Genomic DNA, 23,245 nt, shown 5'->3' on the forward strand with positions numbered 1-23,245 from the left:
TTTACAGGGGGGATGATTTGGACCGTTTTTATTTCAGGGGGGGGATGCCATCCCCCCTCATCCCCCCTCAACTCCAGTACTGCTTGTGTTGAATTGTGCCATACAAAAATGAAGATGTTTCATCCACTTCTCTCTTAACAAAAATATTTGTCTTATTTCTAGTTAAAATGTCTCATTTTAGTAAAGAAAATCTCATTACACTTAAAACAAGACTCATCACTGAAAAAAAACAACAATTTTCACCTGTTTCAAGTAGATTTTCACTTGAAATAAGTAGAAAAATCTGCCAGTGGAACAAGATTTTTTTTGCTTGTAATGAGAAGATAAATCTTGTCCCACTGGCAGATTTTCCTACTTATTTCAAGTGAAAATTTACTTGAAACAGGTGAAAATTGTCAAATTAGTTATTTTTTTTTTTTACTTCTGGTGATGTCTCTAAATGTTGAAACAGCAGTAATACCACATTCATTGAGGAAATGAATAAGTAAATAAATAATAAAAAATAAGGGATGGAAAGGGAGGATGACAGTTTTACAGAGGGGATGATTTGGACCATTTTTACTTCAGGGGGGACCCTCATCCCCCCTCAACTCCAGTACTGCTGGTGTTGAATTGTGCCATTATACAAAAATGAAGATGTTTCATCCACTGCTCTCTCTGCCTCCAGCTAAAGGGGCGGGGTTAAACGTTGTGACGTCTGCCGACAAGCCCCGCCCCTTCCTGTCGACGTCACAGAGGCTACTTCTCCATATTTAGCTCGCCGAAGCCGAGCAGAGTTGATCTGTCAAACAGCTCGGAAATCCTCTCACTTATCCCCCAGCACCCAGCGGTGCTGCCTGTCGGCGCCTCTTTTACGTGCGCCTTGGAACCTGGATGCAAACTTAAGAGGACGACGTGGTTTCTGCGGAAGGAGGCTGCTCCAACACGACTAAAGTAGCCGTCGTCTGTCACAATCCCGGCTAGAGCCTTCGCTAACTTGGCAGCTTTTTCTCTGCAAAAGCGTCCAGTTTCTTCACGCTGATCGACTGAAAACACATCCCCCCCCTCTTTTTTTATTTTTCCTTTTTCCTTTCTTGTTTTGAAGGATCCCTTTTTGCTGGAAACCCCCTGACAGCGAGCAGGTAGAGGCTGATCCTCTGACACGCAGCGCTGCAGAAGCGCAGAGGATTTACTAAACATTTGACATCTGTGATCCGGGGAGTGAACCGGGCAGAGACCTCATGAATGGAAATCGGAACTTCAGGTAATCCTGTTCAAACATTTACATCATCTCCTTAAAGCCTGAATGATGGTTTTTGCGTTAAATCGACGCAGAGCGTACGCCGTAGGGTTACGGCGTAGGGTACGCGGCGACGCGCACCGTACGCGGTAGGCTCTGCGTCGGTGTAACGCGGAACCATAAATCAGCCTCTACTCGGGGGAGAAACACCGGTGTAACGTCAAATTATGTGACTATACCAGACTCGCACCTTTTTCTTTTTTTAAAGAATATGATTTCATATAAAAATGACCATCCCATTGGTTTTCTCATAAAGCCTCCGTTCTTTTTCCATTAGTAAGCCATTTGCCACAAATTATATAGTTTAAAGGTGATAACGTAACTAATATTTCATCAGTTTGAGGCACTATAACCTGCTGGGACTTGATGAGTTTTTTTTAATTGTTCATGATTTTGGTTACCTTTTGGTATTTAACATTTTGGATGATATGAATTCAAATAATTTGAAGAAAGCCGGTGCACGTCGCCGCGTACCTTACGCCGTAGGCTCTGCGTCGGTGTAACGCGGGACCATAAATCAGCCTTTACTCGGGGGAGAAACACCGGTGTAACATCAAATTATGTGACCGTACCAGACTCGCACCTTTTAGCTTTCCTCATTTCTTTTTCTCAGCTACTACTATTTATTATCATAAAAAGCAGTGTTTTTAACATAGTAATCACTAAGGATTACACGTTTTTATGTATGTGATCTTTTAGGAGTTGTAACCAGGGATTTCCACCGCCTCTGTTGTTGTTATTTTCCTTTACATGCGTCACCTAAGAAATGCATCGCTGAAAAAAAAAACCCAAGTCATGCAAAGAATTCAATTCATGTTCTCGGAAGCCAAAAGTGACACAGTGAGCCGCCTTCAACACATCAGGTGATGATGATGAACTGGTTCTGCGTTATTTACTTCATCATCCATGTGTCACTTACTTACTTAATGAACCAGCTAGGGGAGGTGAGCCTGGTATTCCCCTCCATTAAAGGAGGACTGCTATTATACTTAAAACCTAACATGGCTGGTCACCTGAGGAAATGTGAGGGCAGGTGAACTCTGCTCTCCAGGTCCCTGGGTCTTGCTCAGCAGCTGACCCTCACACATGACCTCAGCATATTTAGATGTGGGCTTTCGTTTAGCATCCTTGGTATGGCATCTGGTCAAGCACGTTGGCTTTCCTGTTTTAGCACGCCTACAAGCTGAGTAGGTAAACATTGTGTGTACTCACCTGAATAAGCAACTTGGGGAAGGAAAAAATAACTCTGTGTGTGTGTATATGTATGTGTGTGTGTATATATATATATATGTGTGTATATATATATATATATATATATATATATATATATATCTCTATCTCTATCTCGTATTTTCTGGACTATAAGCCGCTACTTTTTTCATAGGTTTTGAACCATGCGGCTCATACAAAGGTGCGGCTCTAGGGTTGCCACCCGTCCCGTAAAATACGGAATTGTCCTTTATTTGAGAAAAAAATGTTGCGTCCCGTATTGAACTAATACGGGACACGATTTGTACCGTATTTTCATTACCTTTTACACCATATTCTAGTTGAATTATTGAAATAAATTAACTTTTACACCATATTCTAGTTGAATTATTGAAATAAATTAACTTTTACACCATATTCTAGTTGAATTATTGAAATAAATTAACTTTTACACCATATTCTAGTTGAATTATTGAAACAAATGAACTTTTACACCATATTCTAGTTGAATTATTGAAACAAATGAACTTTTACACCATATTCTAGTTGAATTATTGAAACATATGAACTTTTACACCATATTCTAGTTGAATTATTGAAATAAATGAACTTTTACACCATATTCTTCACCTGTATTTATATTATACATCTGGGCTGATGTGGACATACATAGAATAGGAGGATATTTCAGTTGCTGGTATGGTTGTCTGTCTCTACAGTCATGCAAGTTCAATGCTATTAAAAGCACTTTAAACTTTAAATCAAAGCATTTAGTTTTTTCATATAAAATAAACACATTTTATTCAGTTTAGAAGTTTTGGGGCTTTTTTTTTGGCTCCTGCGCTGCTGAAATCAGGGCGTCCCTTATTTCTATTTCTGAAAGGTGGCAACCCTATGCGGCTCTCCAAAACTCCAAAACATAGCTGATATAGGGACCTATAACGTTACTGACATATTAAGTTTTTCATATTCGTTTACATCAAAAGTTGTAGCAGTCCTATCCGTTTTTTAGCATAACGTTATCATCTTTAGATGTCAACTAACTAGATAGCTTACGGCTAATTTATAACTCACCTCAACCTCGTAAACTCTTTTTCTGTGATGCCTGGACGCTACCCTTTATTATTCCACCAGGCAGAACAGCTACACTGACCACTCTGTTGGAATTAAACGAGTTTAACCCTTTTTTCACTCTCTCTGCTACCTCAGTGAAGAAAGAAGTGATTGTGAACAAGTTCACCGGGTCCGTCATTGTCGTTCGTTTTGTTTATCTGTCAGAGCGTCAGGACCCGGAAGTAGTATTTTGAAAGGGTGTGACGTCAGACTTAACAGCCCCATTCTGTGGATTTTTCTTCCACCGCTCGGGGCGCTCTAACCGGAAATAGAATCAAAACTAAGACCAAATAAATGGAAAGAAGAATACGCTACTTCTTCTTTAGCAGATAGAAGTAGAAGCAGATGTCAAACAGATAAATGGATAAATAAATACTGGTTATTTTCTCTTGGTTCTGTCCCGTTTAATCAGCAAAGTTACTGCCATGTTAAAAGACACTGTTAGGAAAGGATCTATTTAGGTACAAACACGTACATCATTTACAGTTCAAAATCCTTCTGTACATGTAGTAAATATCTAATCTAACAACATAAATATCTGCGGCTTGCATTTTTTTTAATTTTTTTTTTATTTTATTAGTTTGCACACAATAAAATTAACACTTGCAATCAAAATAGTAAAACAAATGTGACAGGAGATGTCAAAAAGCCAACAGGCTTATGCAATGGACCTCCCCTCAATTTAGGAAGTAAAACAGTAATTACAAAAAATCAAAAAACAAAAACAACAAGACGAAGAGTGGGGTTTTTTTTTTTTTTAAATAGAGCGGATGCGGCTTGTATGCAGGTGTGGCTTGTATATCTTTTTTATATTATTTTTTTTTTTAAATAGAGTGGATGCGGCTTATATGCAGGTGCAGCTTATAGTCCAGAAAATACGGTATATGGGTTTACTGATAAACATAGTTGGCAGGCCAAGCTCAACTGGATGGTCTCTTTATTTGGTCGTAGTGACAGTTAAACAGTCTAAACCACCTGGCTTTGTCTCTTCTCCAACGGAAGCTTTCCACTTACGGTGCCATAAACTGAATGTGAAGTACTCTTCATTATCCAGTGACACTTGATACAGCATTTGGTTCTCTTAGCCTTCCTTCTGAAGAGGAGATCCCTTCGTTGCTGCCCGTTAGCTTACTGGCCTTTCAGATCCTATGAAGTGGGACACTTCCTATCATTCATAACATAAGAGACCACAAGGTGTTTTCCCAGTAACTAAGCACTGATGTCAGACATATGCAAACATGCATGCACAGTAGCGGCCTCTAACCTAGAGCCAGTTTGGTGTGTTTTCATTAACCAAACAACAAAATATGTTCCAGTTTTGTTCTGGCTGTAGTCAGTTTTAGTTGTTTTTGAACTTTTAGTTCTGATGTGGCATTGTTCACTACTAAAAAAATGTATCACGATAATTTCTGGCATTTAACCCAATAACGATAAAAAAAATACCAATACCAAAAGTGTCATCAACGGGAATATTTCTTTCTTTCAGGCTCATTTCTTTCTTTCTTTCAGGCTCATTTCTTTCTTTCTTTCAGGCTTGCTCATTTCTTTCTTTCTTTCTTTCTTTCTTTCTTTCTTTCTTTCTTTCTTTCTTTCTTTCTTTCTTTCTTTCTTTCTTTCTTTCTTTCTTTCTTTCTTTCTTTCTTTCTTTCTTTCTTTCTTTCTTTCTTTCTTTCTTTCTTTCTTTCAGACTCATTTCTTTCTTTCTTTCTTTCTTTCTTTCTTTCAGACTCATTTCTTTCTTTCAGACTCATTTCTTTCTTTCAGACTCATTTCTTTCTTTCAGACTCATTTCTTTCTTTCTTTCATGCTCATTTCTTTCTTTCTTTCTTTCATGCTCATTTCTTTCTTTCTTTCTTTCATGCTCATTTCTTTCTTTCTTTCTTTCATGCTCATTTCTTTCTTTCTTTCTTTCATGCTCATTTCTTTCTTTCTTTCTTTCATGCTCATTTCTTTCTTTCTTTCTTTCAGGCTCATTTCTTTCTTTCTTTCTTTCAGGCTCATTTCTTTCTTTCTTTCTTTCAGGCTCATTTCTTTCTTTCTTTCTTTCAGGCTCATTTCTTTCTTTCTTTCTTTCAGGCTCATATCTATCTTTCTTTCTTTCTTTCTTTCTTTCTTTCTTTCTTTCTTTCTTTCTTTCTTTCTTTCTTTCTTTCTTTCTTTCTTTCTTTCAGGCTCATTTCCTCAATTTATCATTTTTACCGTGAGATGACAAATTCTTACCGTGGGGAATTTTTTTGACGGTTTATCGTGAATGGTAAAATATCGCCCATTCCTATTGTTCACCAAAACATATTATGTATGTCTCATGCAACAGTTGAACAGTATCAGTTTTACATGTTACTTTTGTATCAGTCATTCCTTTTAGAAGAGTTTGATTTGTGTCTGATCCATACAAAGTCGGATGTGGAGACCTGACATCAGTAGATTATTATTAATAGTTCTCTCTGACAACACCAAAAATGGGGTTTCAGAGTGTGCCGCTGGTCGGCTTTATATCAAGCACGTTGAGGGCTCAGTTAATTTTTGACTTTGGAAGGCACTGCATTTATACAGAAAAATGTTATGCCTGTCTTGTTTGTTTTTTTTATTTACTTGTTTATTTACTTCCCTATATCACTTGCTGGTAAAAACCAACCAGAGAGTTGAGTCTTATGCCCGAGTAAATAATTAAAAGGAGCCTCTCCATCAGTCAGTCAGTGGCTGGGAGAGTAGTGTTGAAAGAAAAAAAACAAAAAGTAACTTGATTGTTCTGCTCGCTTAGAAACTGACAACGTTTCTCCTCTCCAGCACTAGTCTGGCAGCAGCACATGAAGCACGGAAACCGTGGCTCTCTAGATCTCATCAGCAGGGATTTGATGAGGGAAATGCTTTCGAGCATTAAGCAAATCAAAACTTTTTCGATGCGCTTACCTCAAAGTATGCCCATGTGGAGGTTATCGCACTTGATTTTGATGTGAAGTTACTACGGTCTGACTGTGAAACCCCCCCACCTAATTTGACTAAACTTGTCACACTGTAACAAGGTGGGTTTTCACTTTCCTGGAAATGATTCAAATTGGTATCACAGACAGACTGAGTGGAGTTTTGCAGTTTATCAAAAACATCTGCAGTTGAAATTAGGGTTGCCACCTTTCAGAAATAGAAATAAGGGATGCCCCGATTTCAGCAGCGCAGGAGCCAAAAAAAAAGCCCCAAAACTTCTAAACTGAATAAAAATGTGTTTATTTTATATGAAAAAACAAAATGCTTTGATTTAAAGTTTAAAGTGCTTTAATAGCATTGAACTTGCATGACTGTACAGACAACCATACTAGTAACTGAAATATCCTCCTATGCTATGTATGTCCACATCAGCCAAGATGTAATAGAGCCTACAGGTGAAGAATATGGTGTAAAAGTTAATTTATTTCAATAATTCAACTAGAATATGGTGTAAAAGTTAATTTATTTCAATAATTCAACTAGAATATGGTGTAAAAGTTAATTTATTTCAATAATTCAACTAGAATATGGTGTAAAAGTTAACTTATTTCAATAATTCAACTAGAATATGGTGTAAAAGTTAATTTATTTCAATAATTCAACTAGAATATGGTGTAAAAGTTAATTTATTTCAATAATTCAACTAGAATATGGTGTAAAAGTTAATTTATTTCAATAATTCAACTAGAATATGGTGTAAAAGTTAATTTATTTCAATAATTCAACTAGAATATGTAGTAAAAGTTAATGAAAATACGGTACAAATCGCGTCCCGTATTAGTTCAATACGGGACGCAACATTTTTTTCTCAAATAAAGGACAATTCCGTATTTTACGGGACGGGTGGCAACCCTAGTTGAAATGGCTGCTTGACAAAATGTTTCTAAGTCATTTTGGTGGAACGTATGACATAAGATTAGTTTTGTTTTCTTTTCCAGTGTCTCGCTCTTGTTCTTTTGCCAGTTTCTCTTGTCATTTATCACCCTTTTTGTACACTCACTGATTCCCGCTCTTTTTTTCTTTTTAAATTCACAGACACTTGCCACCCTGCAACACCCCCCCCCCCCCTTTCTCTCCTTGGTTACAGCTCTGTTTCCCTTCTCAGTGCCCCAGTGGGAAACTCTGCCTTCCCCGTCATTCTTCTTGTTGGTCAATTCTCTGTGGATTTTGTCCAGACAGTAGGGTCGGCTTTTGAAGCAAGACTAAATACTTGATTTGTAGTCTCTTCCCATAATGCTCAGTTCATTCAAGCGGCTTGTTAACAATAGACTGCCGTCCCCCCTCTCAGCAATCTGAGCTTCTCATAAGACTAACCATTGGCATATTGTTCTTGGTTTCTGTGGAGAATGCAGTTTAGCATTGCTTCTTAAGCTCATTGTGTTAGATGGGGCTTTTACCCTTGATTTTATTTAACAGACAAACATTTTTAAACCTTCCTTTCATCCCTTCTTTTTCCATTATTAAACCATTTGCCACAAATTATATAGTTTTAAGGTGATATTGTAACTAATATTTCAACAGTTTGAGGCACTATAATCTGCTGGGATTTGCTGATGATTTTTTTTAATTGTTCATGATTTTGGTTACCTTTTGATATCTAACGTTTTGGATGAAATTAATTCAAATAATTTGAAAAAAGCCAATATATGTACTGTAGTCGTATTTAAAAATGAATGGTGCTATTTCTTAGAGTTATTTTAAGGAGATGAAAACATATTACTGGATTGATGATCTGCTGATACAAATGTTTTTTGTTTTTTTTTAATGAGTTTTTTTTGCGAAATGAAGTAGCATCCTTGATTGAAAATAAACACATTTTGAGAATTCAAGATGAAAACACATGATATGACATCTTATTGTCGAGCAATATGTGCATCATATTCTTAAACAGCTCCCTCTGATTGGTGACTTTTTAATCAAAGATATTTTTATGTTTGATCAAAGTCAGTTTAATAATTTACTGCCCTGTTTTTTTTTCTTTTTTTCTCAAATTCAATCTTCCAACCCCTCTGATTGTTCCCCTAATTTTAAACTGATCTCACCTAAATTAATGATCATTTTAAAACTGCGTTGACACTGAGCCTGTGCATGTGTAGAGACAAAAAGCTACATGAATTCTGATGTCTGTTATCACTCGTCGTGCTGCCATGATCTATGACCAATTACTGAAGTGTCACGTTTAGATCTGATAAATCGGAACTGATCACATTTCTGTGCTTCACATGTGTGTTCTTTGCTTGTTTTAGATGGATTTACTCCTCCTATGAAATGTTAATTGAACATCTGAATAACAACTGAATATTGTTTCACACTACACACAAGTGCCCATGAGCACACGTACAATAGAATTAATACAGCACTGTTTTCCCTCAACCAATAATAATCATGAATCCACCATCTGCTTCTTGCTGATATTACCAGGTGAGCTCTAAGTTATTGTTTTTTTTAGTTGGTGCTCATTTAATCTTCACAGCATATAAAGCATAACTCATAAAAGACGAAGGTTACAGTATTTAATTCGAGTTTTGAGAGCTCTCTTGCCTTCTCTTAAAGAGTGATGGACCTTTTTAGTAATGACTGATCAGGCTCATGACAAATATCTGCAGTTATCAGTCAGTATTTCATTAATCGGAGCATATTTAGTGTTCCCAGACTTGGTAATCCATAAAAGTAATTATCCTCATTTTATGTGACTTTGCAAAATAACTTTGTGTTAAAAGAAATTTAGAAGAGCAGCTAAGTTTAAGGCAGGCAAGTTTTTATTCGGCCAAAACTGCAAATCTTTGTCAATGTTATTTCAGACGAATAATATCTTTACATGAGAAGACAAAAGTCCTTTCTCTTTTTTTTTTTTTTTTTTTTTTTGTAACCTATCTCAATCAAGGTTAAACGTTGTCATAACTTAACCATGCTACATATAGGCTCTCTCAATCAGTTATTCGTTACAACTTAAAAAATTTGGCCCTGTATGAAATATATATTTTTTCATATGTTTAGTCTAATAGACTTGCTTGCATTTTTTAAATCTCTGTCTACTAACACCACAGAGTAGACACAGGGTTCAAAAACAGTGAAAGGATGGAGCATGCAAGTATATTTTGGAGGAATTGTGATGTGTCATAGTTTCAAGCCAGCACGTCCACATCGTGCTTCCTTTCCATCTCCTCCCCCTCTGCCTTTCCTCGTCTTTGGGATCTGTGTTTTTGGGGGAGCTGAAAGGGGCTTACTTTTGGGGGAGTTTATGGACAGGAAGACGGGGACCTATGAGGGGAAATCTTTTTCTTTTTTTCCCTTTTCCTGTAGCTCACTAGAGAACTGACAAAAATATGTCAGTAACTAAAAATAACATCATATTTAAGCATTTGTTTGATGTAGTGTTAAAAATATATTCACAAAAAATGAAAACAAACCCTTTCTCTCTGTGTGTGTAGGACACACAGCTCCACATAAACTGCTTTTTTTTCTCCCCCCCTTTTAGTGATCATTTTTGGTTAAAAGGTTGAAAAGGAAGCTGTTTCCATCTAGAAAAAAGCTTACTATATCGAGTGTTGGTTGGGGATAGTTGTCCTGACTGATGAGCTGCTTTTCTTCTGATTTGGCTTCACTGGTTTAATTTATGTCAGTGTTTTTTTGATGAGAGAGAGCACTCATCTTTCCCAAGTCCTCTGTTGTTCTGCTCGGGTTGGACTGGGAAGGCAGAAGGCTTTGTTTAGCCTGCCTGAAAAAAAGCTTGTGGTCAGTTTAACAGAGTATACATTTCTTAATATCATCCATCACCTACTTACGCTCGTAGGTAGGCGTTGGGGTGTTCCACCGAGTCAGAACTGGCTTCTCACCTCAAACAATTCTCACCCCCGTCCAAATACCCCCACCTCCCTCTTCCTGAAAATATTTGTGTCATACTTACTCTTTTTCTCTCATTCTGCCCTAGATTTGACTTGAGGGGGATGTTGTGACTGACAGTGACCTCAACAGTGTGTGCTGGCCTGCTGCTGTTTATCTGTAGTAGAGGGTGACAGTGACTCCCCAGGGTCCAAGATGCAACACACACTGGAGGTTGATTAGGTGAACAGGAGGGAGAAGCCCCAGTGTTTGCATCCTGTGTCAGTCTTTCTTCGCCAGGCTTTTTTTTTCTTTTTTTTCGTGGACGTCTGCGAGTGTGCTTGGAGGTTCTGCCTGCTGTGACTGACGCTATTGTGCGTGGCCACTGAGCACTCTCCCTGTTCCCACAGCCCAGGCCTCTCTGGATTAGAAATATAACAGCTGTATTGTGTGTGTGCGTGTTACTGTGTAGGCTTGTGTGGCCACTTGCACATGTTAGCAGTGTGGACGTCAGTGTATCAGAGGGCTGTAGCTGAAGGGGGGCTCACAGCGACTGGATCTCAGCCTAACGTCTCACCAACCAGTGACTCTGGCTCCCGGCCCACTGTTTACAGTATAACTGTGTTGTAAAGTAGCGGAGTGGAATACGTTCACATTGCTGAGATGTTTCTGCAAAATATTGATGCGCCAAGAGAGTCATCTCAGTTATTGCCGTGTTATATAATATTTGACTTATTTATGTCACATGCACTGACGTATCATTTGCCAACAACTTTTTTTTCAATGTCTTATGCACTTTTTCATTGATTTTTAAAGATGCATATTTTCCAGGATACTTAAGTGTTAAATTCACACTGGTGTCAGGGCCAGACAAGGATTAAATTGAGCAAACTTGTGAGTTTACATTTTCAAAAGCTGAACTTGGTTTTATTTATATAGTAATTTTTCAAGCAGAAATAAAATCCAAGGGGTTTTACAGAGCAAGTATACAACTTTTAAAAGGAGGTGAGGATGGAAATGAAACAAAAATATATATAATTAAAGGAATGACAGAGAAAAGCATTTTGGAAATGCACTAAAAGGAAAAGGAATAAGGGATTATAACACCATTTTTTTATTAAGATTCAGGAAAAGGACTAAGCATAAAGATTAAACATAAATTAACGAATTCTCTCCAAGTTAAGATTAATATAAAAAGTGGAGAGGGTGTTAATGTATCACTCCCGGTTTGACAGGAAAGGAGCCTAAATGCTACAGTAAGTGCTTCATTCTACTTTTTCTGTACTAATTCTCTGTACTCTGTACGAGAGCAAATAGGAGGTTTTTGGGAACAATAAGATCATTAGAGATGAAAGACCACAATTATTACAGGCTCTGTATGGGATAAGAGGGACTTTTAAATTATATTTCTACTTTTCCAGGGGTATTTACACATGTCTAAACAGCGTGTTTATTTTTTTGATATATAAATCTGTCTGTCTCTCTATTTTTGTTTTTTTTATTTATTTATTTTTTCTTTCTTGGCATTCCCTGTAAGTATTGCAGCTGCAGCTTTTTGGATGAACTGAACCCTTGCTTAGACAATTACCTGAACACTCAAATAAAACAACATTGTACATAAATGAATTCATCGAGCTGTCTTTTTTTTTTTTTCTTCCCCCAGACACTGGAAAAATTGAAGTGTTTCGATATGACAAATGTAACTTGCATAATAAAATATTTTCAGGGGGAAAAAAAACTGGTGCTACAATGTCACTGTTGGCTGAAGAACACGAGTCTCAGTATTTCACAAAGGTTGCCAGCATTGGACAGGCAGCTTCCAGTCATGTGAAAAAAGAGATACAGCAATAGAACTGAGAGAACTATCTGGACTTGATATAAAAGTGTCTGGTACTTACCAGGTCTTAAACTTAGGTAAGCACGACCTCAGATGAACAATAACTCACAATTACTTTATCATTTATTTAACACAAACTTCGCCTGAAGGCAAAGGCAGGGTGTGAAGAAAAACGAAGTATACCTCATGACTCAGTAGCTTATAGAGCCACATTAAGTAACAGTAGCTTCAAGTAGCTGTTTTCTCTGTTATTTTCTCAATTCATTGTGGACAAATGGTCCACTGGACTTTATAACTGGGGGTGCACATGTTTTTAGATGTTTCCCTGCTTCAACACACCCAGATAGACATGACTGTGTCATCAACAGACCCGTGCAGACCTTTGATCAGTTTGAGGTCTGAAATTTTACAGATGAGCTCACATTTAACCTTAGAATAGTTTGGTTTATGTACGGGTTCATGGTTGACCCAAGATGTCCATGTGTAGTTTTTTTTTTTTTTTTCCTATCATCTTTTCCAAGAAAGCCATACATATTAACAATTTCTGTAGGTTTTACATGGTCTGACCTTAGGATGACATTTCTGGGATATCTTCTCCAGAAAAGAGTAGAAACTGTCATGTGTTTTTCTGCTTATGAGTAATCGTTCTTACTGAAGAAGCATGAACTCCAAATTGGTTGAAATTTACCTTGTAACACTTCCCAGATAAATGAGCACCTGCTTCATTGAAGCTATTACGACATCTTTCCTCCTTGCCTTGTTTAACACAAATCTGAAGGCTCCAGAACAGCAAAATGCCGCAGACTCAGTTTTATTTAGATGGCTACATTTCCTGATAATCAATTAATCAAGCACATTTGATTAGCATTATCTCATGATGCTGAGTAAAAGATTACAGAATAAATGGTTATAAGCTGTTCTCCCCCTCAGCGAGATGCAGTTAACGTTTACGTTGTTCCATCAATATATGTACATGGAATCATTGCAATTTCACTAAGATACACTATATTTAATTCCACTGTGATGAAGGCTCGCTGCCTTTTTGTTGCCTTTTACTTTGATTATAGAGGCCCAGGGAATAAGAACACACTGATAGACGGAGACTATTTTGTTTGTTAAACCATATCCTTCCTGAAATTATCCAAAAGTATGCACAGTGCAGCATTTTTCAGCTAAAAAAGGTGTGTCCTTTTAATCCTTTCTCTGACTGAACTGAGTCAATTTTCATTTAAGTTTTGTTTTTGAGTTTTATATATTTTTTACAGCAAGCTATAACATTTTTTCTTGTTTAGAGAACTTATGATAGTATGTTTTGTGTGTTTGGTTTTGTGCCTCTTCCCGTACACCTTGCATATAGGGGACTTTTTTGACTGGCATTTGTGTATATGTCTTGAATCTTTAATAATTGTATAATATAAGTGGCAACACGCGCAGCTAATTGCACGAGGGAAGTCGGTATTTTAGTCCTACTAAAGTCTTACTAAACAAATGTGCAGAGGCTTGCGTCTGAAGAACACTTCTTTTCTGGCCAGCCTGCATCTATTCCCTGGTTTAACTGTAAAACTTTCCTCTCGGATCCCTTTTCTCCTGCCTTTGTGAATAAGTGAGTTTGTCATGGCTTTCTGTGGGGAGGACAGGAAGTTAAACGAGGAATTATATGATGTGTTGCTGAATCATCAGGGCCAGGTCTGCTGTTCACAGAATGCTGCAAAACACATCTATATTACGTGCTTGGTAGATTTTCAACATCTCTGCCTGTTGCAAAGGCCCATCCATGTTCTCAGGGAGCAATATTCTTTTTAAATTAAGGCTTTGGCTACAGTACATTTTCTTCAGGTTTAAAAAAAAAAAAAAAAAGATATTTAAATCTTCTCCCCAAAAGAGAGACTAAATAGCATTTTTCTTTTTTGTGGAATGATTTTAAGGTCTCTACTCTGTTTTGTAGCTGTAAGATTTCACCAGAATGAAAGTTGATCATTGAAGGCTGTTTTGTTACCACCATTTCACAGGGCGTCTAAGTATTCTAGGATCTCAAAACATTATATCAACGGAATTTGCATGAAGCCAAAGCCTGTGTGACAGGAAAGCCAAGTAACGTACTGATGGTGCCAGTGTTTCAGTTAGCAACGACGTAATTGTCTCGTGTCTTTTATGCATCTGTTTACAGATTACTGTCGTGCAAACAAGTCATCACTCCAGATGATGGGTTGCTTTTTACCATATTTTGGTTTAGGATGTTAAGCTATGTCAGGAGTGATTTGTTTTTTTTTAAATGTAAAAAATATATTTGTCTCATTAATGTATCAGGACAAGCATGCAGTTTGTGCTGGGGGTCAAAAATGCTCTATTTTGGTTTGGCTGAACAATACCACAGCCACCAATTATGTCTCTGTGTTGTCAAACTGAAACAGTTGTGTGCGTACAATACAACAATATATGAACTTCCCTCCTTGTGTTTTTTAAATTTTTTAAAAAAAGGTTCTCTTTCAACTTTGCCAAAGGAAAGCGTTGTCGTAGGTAGTAGAAACTGTTATTTTTACCCTTGCCAAGTTAAAAGAGTTGCCCGAATGTGCTTCCCTTCCTGCTGTGGTTCTAACTTGACTGAGTCAGATGAAAACTATGGCAACCCTGCCCAGTCTATAGTCCTGACACTCCTTCCCATCCTGGTTTTTGTCAACATTTTACCCCATCGGGCAATTTCAAACTAGAGGTTTTTAGCCTCTTATAACCCAATAAGTCCTTTCTGCACAGCCCACCAGAGTAGAAACCTTTTTACAGCCAAACTTTAAATAAACAAGCTAATTATCTGCCATGACTTCACATAAGGTTTCTGTTTTTGTTATGGGGAGATTCTTATGTACTTCCCCTTGGAGGTACAGTACTCTCAACCCCAGTTTCACCTACATATGTGAACTTATGAGTCAAGTCAGTGATGAATCACACACCCAAGCATGACTCTAATTATCAGTGACGCATCAGACTCTTCTTTTTTGCGGTAGAGGGCACCAAGAGTGTGGAAAGAATAAAAGTTGAATAAAAAGCCTCGGTGGTTGAAAGGAGACGTGCACAGAGCAGTACTTGCCAGGCTAACGAGTTCTGCTCAAGTTATTGTGTGGAAAATGTCTGTTGGATGACAATTACAGAATGCAAGGTTACATCACAAGTGTAATCTAAACATGGCATTGGGAGCAGAACCACTTGTTCTCTCAAATGTGACTCAAACCAGCGAGTCTTAGCAGTCACCAAAAGAAAGCCACAACTCGTATGTTAAAAAGTGTGTTATGAATTAAAGTGACTCATGTCTTAGATTTTCTTTTTTCTTTATGTGTATGTGACTCACAAAGAAAAGTGCTGTGCTATTGCCCTTTTTAAAAATAAAAAAAAGTATTTTGTTTTCTTTTTTAATTTTGGCACTGGAGTCATGCAACATAAAATACTTTGAAGAAGGCAGAGAGACGTACTGTACCTACTGTACTGTACCTACTGTTGAGTGGGTGTGGGCACTGTGCTCTCGTACTGATACATTTCAGACACAAATCTCATTTATTTCCCAGTGTCCAACACAGTGGAAGAGAGGAAATGTGAACATTCATACAGACCTTAAAATAACATTAGCAACCAATCAGATTAACACTAAACGGGATACTTCAGAACCTCTCGCCTCTTCAATCTCAGCCGACTGGCTCCCTCTGTCCTGATTCCATATCCAGACTGGAGTCCAGTTCTAGTAAGGTCCCTTCTACTTGGGTAATAGCGATCATTGATGTGGAAGTGATTTCCTTTTTTATTAGCACTTGAACTTGGCTTCCATACATTCCTCTTTTGCAGAGTATTTCACCAACTTTATTTTAGATAACAGTATCCCCTACTGCATTGTCATTCATTCGTTGAGAAATTTCGTCTTCATCATGAGCAGCCGGCAGTTCCGTGAATTTTCCAAATGTCCTGCATTCTTAAATTACTTTTCAGATTGATTATAGTGCTCTTTATATGCGAGTGATATGTCACACTGCAACTATATTATTTATGTGACTGCACCATCCGATCACAACATGTTACAACCTGTGCTTTGTTTCAGATTCAGCATTAGGCATGCAACTAATGACTATTCTGATAGTCGATTAGTCATCTGATAATTATTAAATGGCTCCTATTTAAGTCTCGGATTTTTAATTTTGCATGAGGTTGATTTAAATGATGTGCTGCTAATTAAAAATAAAAGATGAGAAAGATGGACACTTATTCGAAAGTACACGTTTTAATGAATTTTGCTGCCAGTCACAGTAATGTTGCATTGGCAGCCGCCATATTGTTTACCTGGTGCTGCACTCTATTGCGCATCCGCAACTCAGCAGAGATAAGTAGGGTGAAGATGGTTCACTCTGTGGAAAAACACATGTGGTGACAATAATGCTGAGCCCTGTTTTATCATACTGACTAGCTCCCGGATCGTGAGCCGTGTCCACTTTAGAGTTTGGATGTATTCAGGTGGACTGACTGGCTGACTGAGAGGGGTATCTGTTATGGGGATCCAAGGAGGAGGACTGATGGATGAGCAAACAGCTGCTCAAACTAGGGGACAAAAACAAGACTCTTCTAAAGATTTTTCTAGAAATCTTTTTTGTGGTTAAAGTAGGGCTGGGCGATTTTGGACAAAAATAAAATCCCGATTTTTTTTTTTTTCTCTGAAAACCTGATTTTCGATTTTTTTGGTAAAACTACAAAAGACAATGGAATAAATTGTTTCAAATATTTTATCTTTATTTTTAAAGAAAAATAGAAAACAAATTTCCCTATTGGGAATGAAGTGCAATTGAAAGATACTGTAAGAGTTTAGTAAAATGACAACATTTACAATTTTCTTGACCAAACAAAGATGACTAGACGAGCTCTGTCTGTAATGCAGCCAGTTGCAAAAAAGGAAAATCAATTTTCCGATTTTCCTTTTTTTAACATCGATTGTGATTAATAAATCCGATTTAGATTTAAAATCGATTAATCGCACGGCTCTAGGTTAAAGTGATGACTGTTGTGGACTTGTGTCTGACTGGTGTTGAGATTGTAGCATGTGTATGAGTAATATAGAATTTTAAATGTCATATGATGGGTTTTATTCTTGCCATTTCCCTGACATACACAAGATTATGTTGGCATTTAGAATTTGTCTGTTTAGGTTTTATCTACAGTCGGGCAGTTGTCACCTGGTTACAGTGTGTATGTGACTTGGTGTCAGTATGCTGATATGTTTCCTGTGGTTTGTTTAATCTTTGCCATGAATTATAGAAATCAAATTTGCACAAAGGTGTGTGTGTTTGATTTATTTTTATTCATCCTTCCCTTTTTGCTCTCGTCTCAGGAGCCGTTGGGGCCCAGTCCCTGTTCTCCATGCCTCAGCGGCCTGGCTATGGCACCATGGGGAAGCCAATCAAGCTGCTGGCCAACTGCTTTCAGGTGGAGATCCCAAAGATGGATGTCTACCTCTACGAGGTGGACATCAAGCCTGACAAGTGCCCACGGCGGGTCAACAGGTAGGATAGCTTCTATAGGTAAAGTATCTGGTTATCAATTTCTTAAAGGGGACCTATTATGGCATCTAATACCTATTTTAAACAGGCCTTGAATGTGTTAAAAACATGTTTTTGATTGTTTTTGCTAAATAAAAAAGAAATTCAGCCTCTGAGCCATGTCTTTATCATCCCATTCTCTAACCTCATTATCTATGCAGGATTCTGAGTGGGCGGGGCTATGATAATGAGGCACTGTGCTGATTGGCTGCTTGAATGACGCGATACACCGCTACAAAAAAATGGCGGAAGCTCTGGCCGGCGAAGTTAGTTGTGGGCGTGGTTTCACGCATCGGAAGCCAACCTATGTAAATCGCATTTTCGTTACGTAACGAAAGGGAGCAGAATCTGAACGGCTCGTAGATCCACATCACACTGGACGGCTCATCCGGGCGGCTGTACAGACACTGCAGAATTTGGTTGCCTTCCTCCTCCTCTGAGTTGGCAGGCTGAGGGGAGACCACTTTATATATGTTAAAATAAGAGAAAACATGTTTTTCATAATAGGTCCCCTTTAATTATTAGCTTAGACATTTAGTTTGTATATAATGTACGGATTGCAGCGGTTTGAAGAAAGTTTAGTGAGATTTGATTCAGAGAGGCTCTCCCTAATGAACTGTTTACTTAAAAGCCTAATCATTGTCCAATGTATTGTAAAACTAAAAATGTGTGTGTGCATGATTTTCAGGGAGGTGGTTGACTCCATGGTGCAGCACTTCAAGGTGACGATCTTTGGGGATCGCAGACCGGTCTATGATGGAAAGAAGAGTCTGTACACAGCCAACCCACTGCCTGTGGCACCTACAGGAGTGAGTACAACAGATGCAAATGAATCCAGAAATCTCTTCTTTGCACATCTTGAGTGTAAATGCCACGCAAACCCAGTTTCATTAGCTCATAACCTGAAGTGAAAATTACTCTCTTCCTGCTACGTTTTAGATACATAAACACACGCACATAAAGATGCAAACATTCAAACCAAAAGTCATCGTAACCTACTTTTGCTGTTTTTATTTTGTAATTTCACAGGTGGACCTTGATGTCACTCTTCCAGGTGAGGGAGGGAAAGATCGGCCCTTCAAAGTTTCAATTAAGTTTGTGTCTCTGGTCAGCTGGCACATGCTCCATGAGGTGCTGACTGGCCGCAGCATGCCTGAGCCTCTGGAGCTGGACAAGCCCATCAGCACTAATCCCGTGCACGCTGTCGACGTGGTGCTGCGACACCTGCCCTCCATGAAGTGAGCTGCTCGGGCTTTTGTTTGGCCTTTTTTTCCTCGTTTTTTTCCCCACTTCCCTCTTAGATTTGTTTTCTTTGTAGATCATTAGCAAAAACTGGTTAAAGATTGAACTTTCACTAACAGCTAATCCATTTCCAAGGAAATGGCCCATTTATTCCTATTGAGTTTCCTCAGCTTATCTACAGTACCACAAAATAGTTTGAAAAAAGGGAGAGGGGGAGGAACTCATTTTAAAAGTGATCCCTCTCGTCATAGTAACACAATTTTCATCCCTCAGATGCAAACGGAAATCAAACGCGTCTTACGTGGGCTTTAATAAAACACAGCTCCCTTTCCAATCAATATCCCTTTCTTAATGCTCAGCAACCGACACGAGCACAAGAAAGAGAGATAATGAAAATCTTTATTTTTTTTTTCTCCAACATGTTATTAAAAAGCTGGTTTTATCAACACCTTTCATTTAGCTCTGCTCACAGGTGCTGGAGGCTTGGTATTACTTTGACATCTTGACAGACTGCCTGTGTCAAGAATGTGGCCTATATCTAGTAATTAATGTGCCTTTTGTGCAGAATAATAGAAGGTTGATATATTAAAGCAGTGGCACTACCCCCTCATTTCACTGATGTTGTGTCGGGCTGTATTGAAGATGAGGGAGACGTGACACCATACAAACACACTTTGCCCTACATTTTTGCATAAAATGTTTGAATTTTATGGTGCCTTATATGCATTAATTTTGTATTTTTGAAAAACTGTCTTTTCAAAGACTCTAATTTGCAAAACTTTATTTTCTTTAATTCCTTTCACCTCTTTTCTCTTTACTTATAGATTCAACTTTCTTTTTGCTCCCCATCTAGATACACTCCAGTGGGCCGATCCTTCTTCTCAGCCCCAGAGGGCTATGACCATCCTCTGGGGGGCGGGAGGGAGGTTTGGTTTGGCTTTCACCAGTCAGTGCGCCCTGCCATGTGGAAGATGATGCTTAACATTGACGGTGAGGAACAAGTTCCACTGTTGGTCATAGTTTTAAATGCTATAGGCCAAGCCCATTGCCTGGGACACAGAGTAAATGGTATGCTTGTGAATAAGGCCATCCATACTCAACGTTAACAGTATTTTTATTTAAAGTTGATTTTTGGTATAAAAAAGTACAGTTTTTGTGTAAACGCATAGAAAAAATGGATTTCCCTCTCCTGAATTGTGGAAATTAGATTTGAATAAACGGATAAACCATTGAATAACATAGACACATTCACAAAGCAGGTATTGTGGAGCCTTCAAGGCCAATATTTTTTCAATGATATATGTTTTTGAAGAAATGTAATATGTGCATTTAAAATTTATCAACATTTTAACACCTCAACAAAACTTTTGAACCCAAATGCAGTAAATGATGTGCTTTATATTTCTAGCCTTTTCATCAAAAGAAGGTGCTAGGCTAGGGCTACAGATATTTTATTGAAGCAAGACTCTTTCTGTAGGCTTGAATGTCTGTATTAAAACTTTATTTATGTAGTTCTGTCTGATTTAGTTTGCTGGATGGCAAATGGATGATTGGAGGCTAATACTTAGTGCACAGTATAGCAATGTTGCTCTGCGTGTTGTTGGCAGAACAGTGGGGGGGGGGGGTTTGAAATATTCATACTGCAGGAAGATAGAGGCAGTTTCTACTACTGCTGCTCAAAAAGTGTGTGTGTGTGTGAGAGAGAGAAAGACACGTGGAGGGAGACTGATTCTCGGCTGAATGGGAACTGTTGCTGTGGAGACGAGGCATTTTGTGTGTGTGTGGTTTTGCCTGATGCCTGAGACTTGGGGGTGTTGCTGGTGTTAGGAGAGTAACTGTGTGGGGCATTTCCTCGAGACGGCTTTTGTTTTGCCCCAAGTGCTTGAAGCCTCCGTCTCTTTTTGAGCCTTCGCCTCTCTACTCAAGCTCCCCTTTTGTCTCATTTTCCCGCTCTCTTATCCTTTGTAAGTCACTTAGCCGCCTAACATCTCTTGTCTAGTACACCAACAGCTAGAACTAAGATTGTTGGTTTTTAAAGCTTTAATTATAGCATTCTGCACTGGCAAAGCCATCTATTCTTGTTGTACTTATTATTACAGCTGTCTTCTTCTTCTGATCTTAATTCATTTTATTTTTATTTATATATATATATATATATATATATATATATATTTGAATGCAGGGAGGGTCTTTGAGCAATATATATATATATTTATTTATTTATTTATATATTTATTTATTTATTTATATATATATATATATATATATATATGTGTATATGTGTAATATATGTGTGTGTGTGTGTACTGTATATATATATATATGTATGATTGATATAAAATCTTGTAACTACAAAGAAGCTTAAATATCAAAGCAGATCATTGACAACAGGGTCTCTATTATCTCACACACATGAGCTCATTTTCCCCCTTTTAATTTTTCAGTGAGCTTTCCATGAAAAGTCTAGATTTCAGATAACTGTTTCCAGAGAAAATGACTCAGATGTCACTACATGGAAATAAATGAAAAGGCAGTGTAGGGGAGGCCAGTAAACATGGGTTTAATCTCAGTTCCTGTCTGTTCATATCGTGCAAATCAGAAGTACAAAACACGTCATAATGCATCCTTTTTGGCATCGTTTATAAGGCATCATACGTAGATGAGTATTTTCTACAGAGAGTTTTTAACATCACATTTCAAGCAGATTATTTTTCATCTTCTTCAGCATTTATAATATACATTTATAATATTATAATGTCATTTGCAACATCTAATTTCTGATTTCTGTGGATGTGGTTTTAGCTGTTCTTATTATTCTTTTCCATAAATACCAACAAATTTAGCATCATGTGTAGCATATGTTTATATTCCTGGGAAAACGGTGTTTCCCTAGAAATGTAACCATCCTTTCTTTTTTGACAATGGCATATCCACCCTGCGTGAATCGCACTTCCTGTATTGGTTGTTTTTTTTTTTTTTTTTGCTTCTTCCTTTTGTGCTTTTACAGTTGCTTAGCAATGTGATGTCATTCTTAGAATGTCCAATGCTCCTGTAAAATGTCCTTTTAAAAGACCCCACATACCTGAGTTTCCCCTTTGTTGGCATCTACGCACGACCACTTGCAGCTGCACATGACGTCCAAAATGATGACGTGTTCTTAATTGCTCTTCTAGGACAGCCTATAATTATCAGTCCTAGTAAGCTACTGTGCCTGTGACTGTGATTTATGTTTCAAATTTGTATTTTTTATTTATTTTTTTGTCCTAAATAACTTTTGTGTTTGCTTTTTATTACAGTCTCTGCCACAGCCTTTTACAAAGCCCAGCCAGTTATCCAGTTCATGTGTGAGGTGCTGGATATCCACAACATAGACGAGCAGCCACGACCTCTAACAGACTCTCACCGAGTGAAATTCACCAAAGAAATAAAAGGTGAAGAACGGTATTAAAGGTGTGCCCGTGTGTGGAAAATAGGGGTTTACTCTGGTTTTGTTTGTGTGTGTGTGTGTGGGTGTGGGTGGAGGGCTCGGTTAAGGCCATCCTGTGTGAACACATGTGACATCTGTTCACGCCCAGACATTTTTAATGTTACTCCAGCTCCTATTTTATTCACCAGGTTTAAAGGTGGAGGTGACGCACTGTGGAACCATGCGGAGGAAGTATCGTGTTTGCAACGTGACCCGTCGGCCTGCCAGCCATCAAACGTGAGTCAGTCTCTGGGCATGCGAGAAAACAGTAGGCTCTGGGCTGCGTGTGCGGATGGGAGGGGAAGCTGGGAACCCAAGGAAAAGAGGATGCAGTCACTAGTTCACTACTAAATATACCAAATAATGGCTGAGTCACCGAACAACCATACAGTCAAGATTAGTCATCCAGTTCTGAAGTAATGTGCAGCTGGTGTTCTTCAGCGTCAAGGCAGAGCTGGATTTAAATAATTAAATTGTTAACCATCATCAAGTATTCAGAAACACATTTCCGGTCTGTATTTCACAGTCGCACTCATTACCCATAAACACGTTGCAGGATCTTAAATCCTGTGGTTCATCATCCCAGTCACTTTCTTTTCTCAACATTTTGAGGGAATATATTGCATTCCAAACTCTAAAACTAATACCGGTATATATATTTTTGGTATATCTATTAGTAGTTTATGTTTGATTTTATACATGGCTTGTCCTGCTGTGAAATCTGTCTTGGA

The 23,245-nt window shown here is 38.0% G+C and overlaps 1 protein-coding gene across 3 annotated transcripts in view; it reads left to right on the plus strand.

Annotated features, from left to right (window-relative positions):
- The first annotated feature begins 749 nt into the window (after nt 1-749).
- Nucleotides 750-23,245, plus strand: part of ago3a (argonaute RISC catalytic component 3a) — a 39,962-nt gene continuing 17,466 nt past the window's right edge. For 2 of the 3 annotated variants that reach the window (XM_061717303.1, XM_061717306.1), the window contains exons 1-7: nt 750-1,243; nt 17,599-17,770; nt 18,495-18,615; nt 18,836-19,044; nt 19,902-20,038; nt 22,345-22,479; nt 22,664-22,751. In XM_061717303.1, the coding sequence (XP_061573287.1) occupies nt 1,225-1,243; nt 17,599-17,770; nt 18,495-18,615; nt 18,836-19,044; nt 19,902-20,038; nt 22,345-22,479; nt 22,664-22,751 (881 nt within the window). In that variant the 5' untranslated portion in view covers nt 750-1,224. The remainder of the gene's footprint in view (nt 1,244-17,598; nt 17,771-18,494; nt 18,616-18,835; nt 19,045-19,901; nt 20,039-22,344; nt 22,480-22,663; nt 22,752-23,245) is intronic. The other variant, XM_061717302.1, reaches the window with a different exon arrangement.

Source organism: Cololabis saira, chromosome 3 (genome assembly GCF_033807715.1).
Source record: "Cololabis saira isolate AMF1-May2022 chromosome 3, fColSai1.1, whole genome shotgun sequence".
In the NCBI taxonomy this organism is placed as follows: Eukaryota; Metazoa; Chordata; class Actinopteri; order Beloniformes; family Belonidae; genus Cololabis; species Cololabis saira.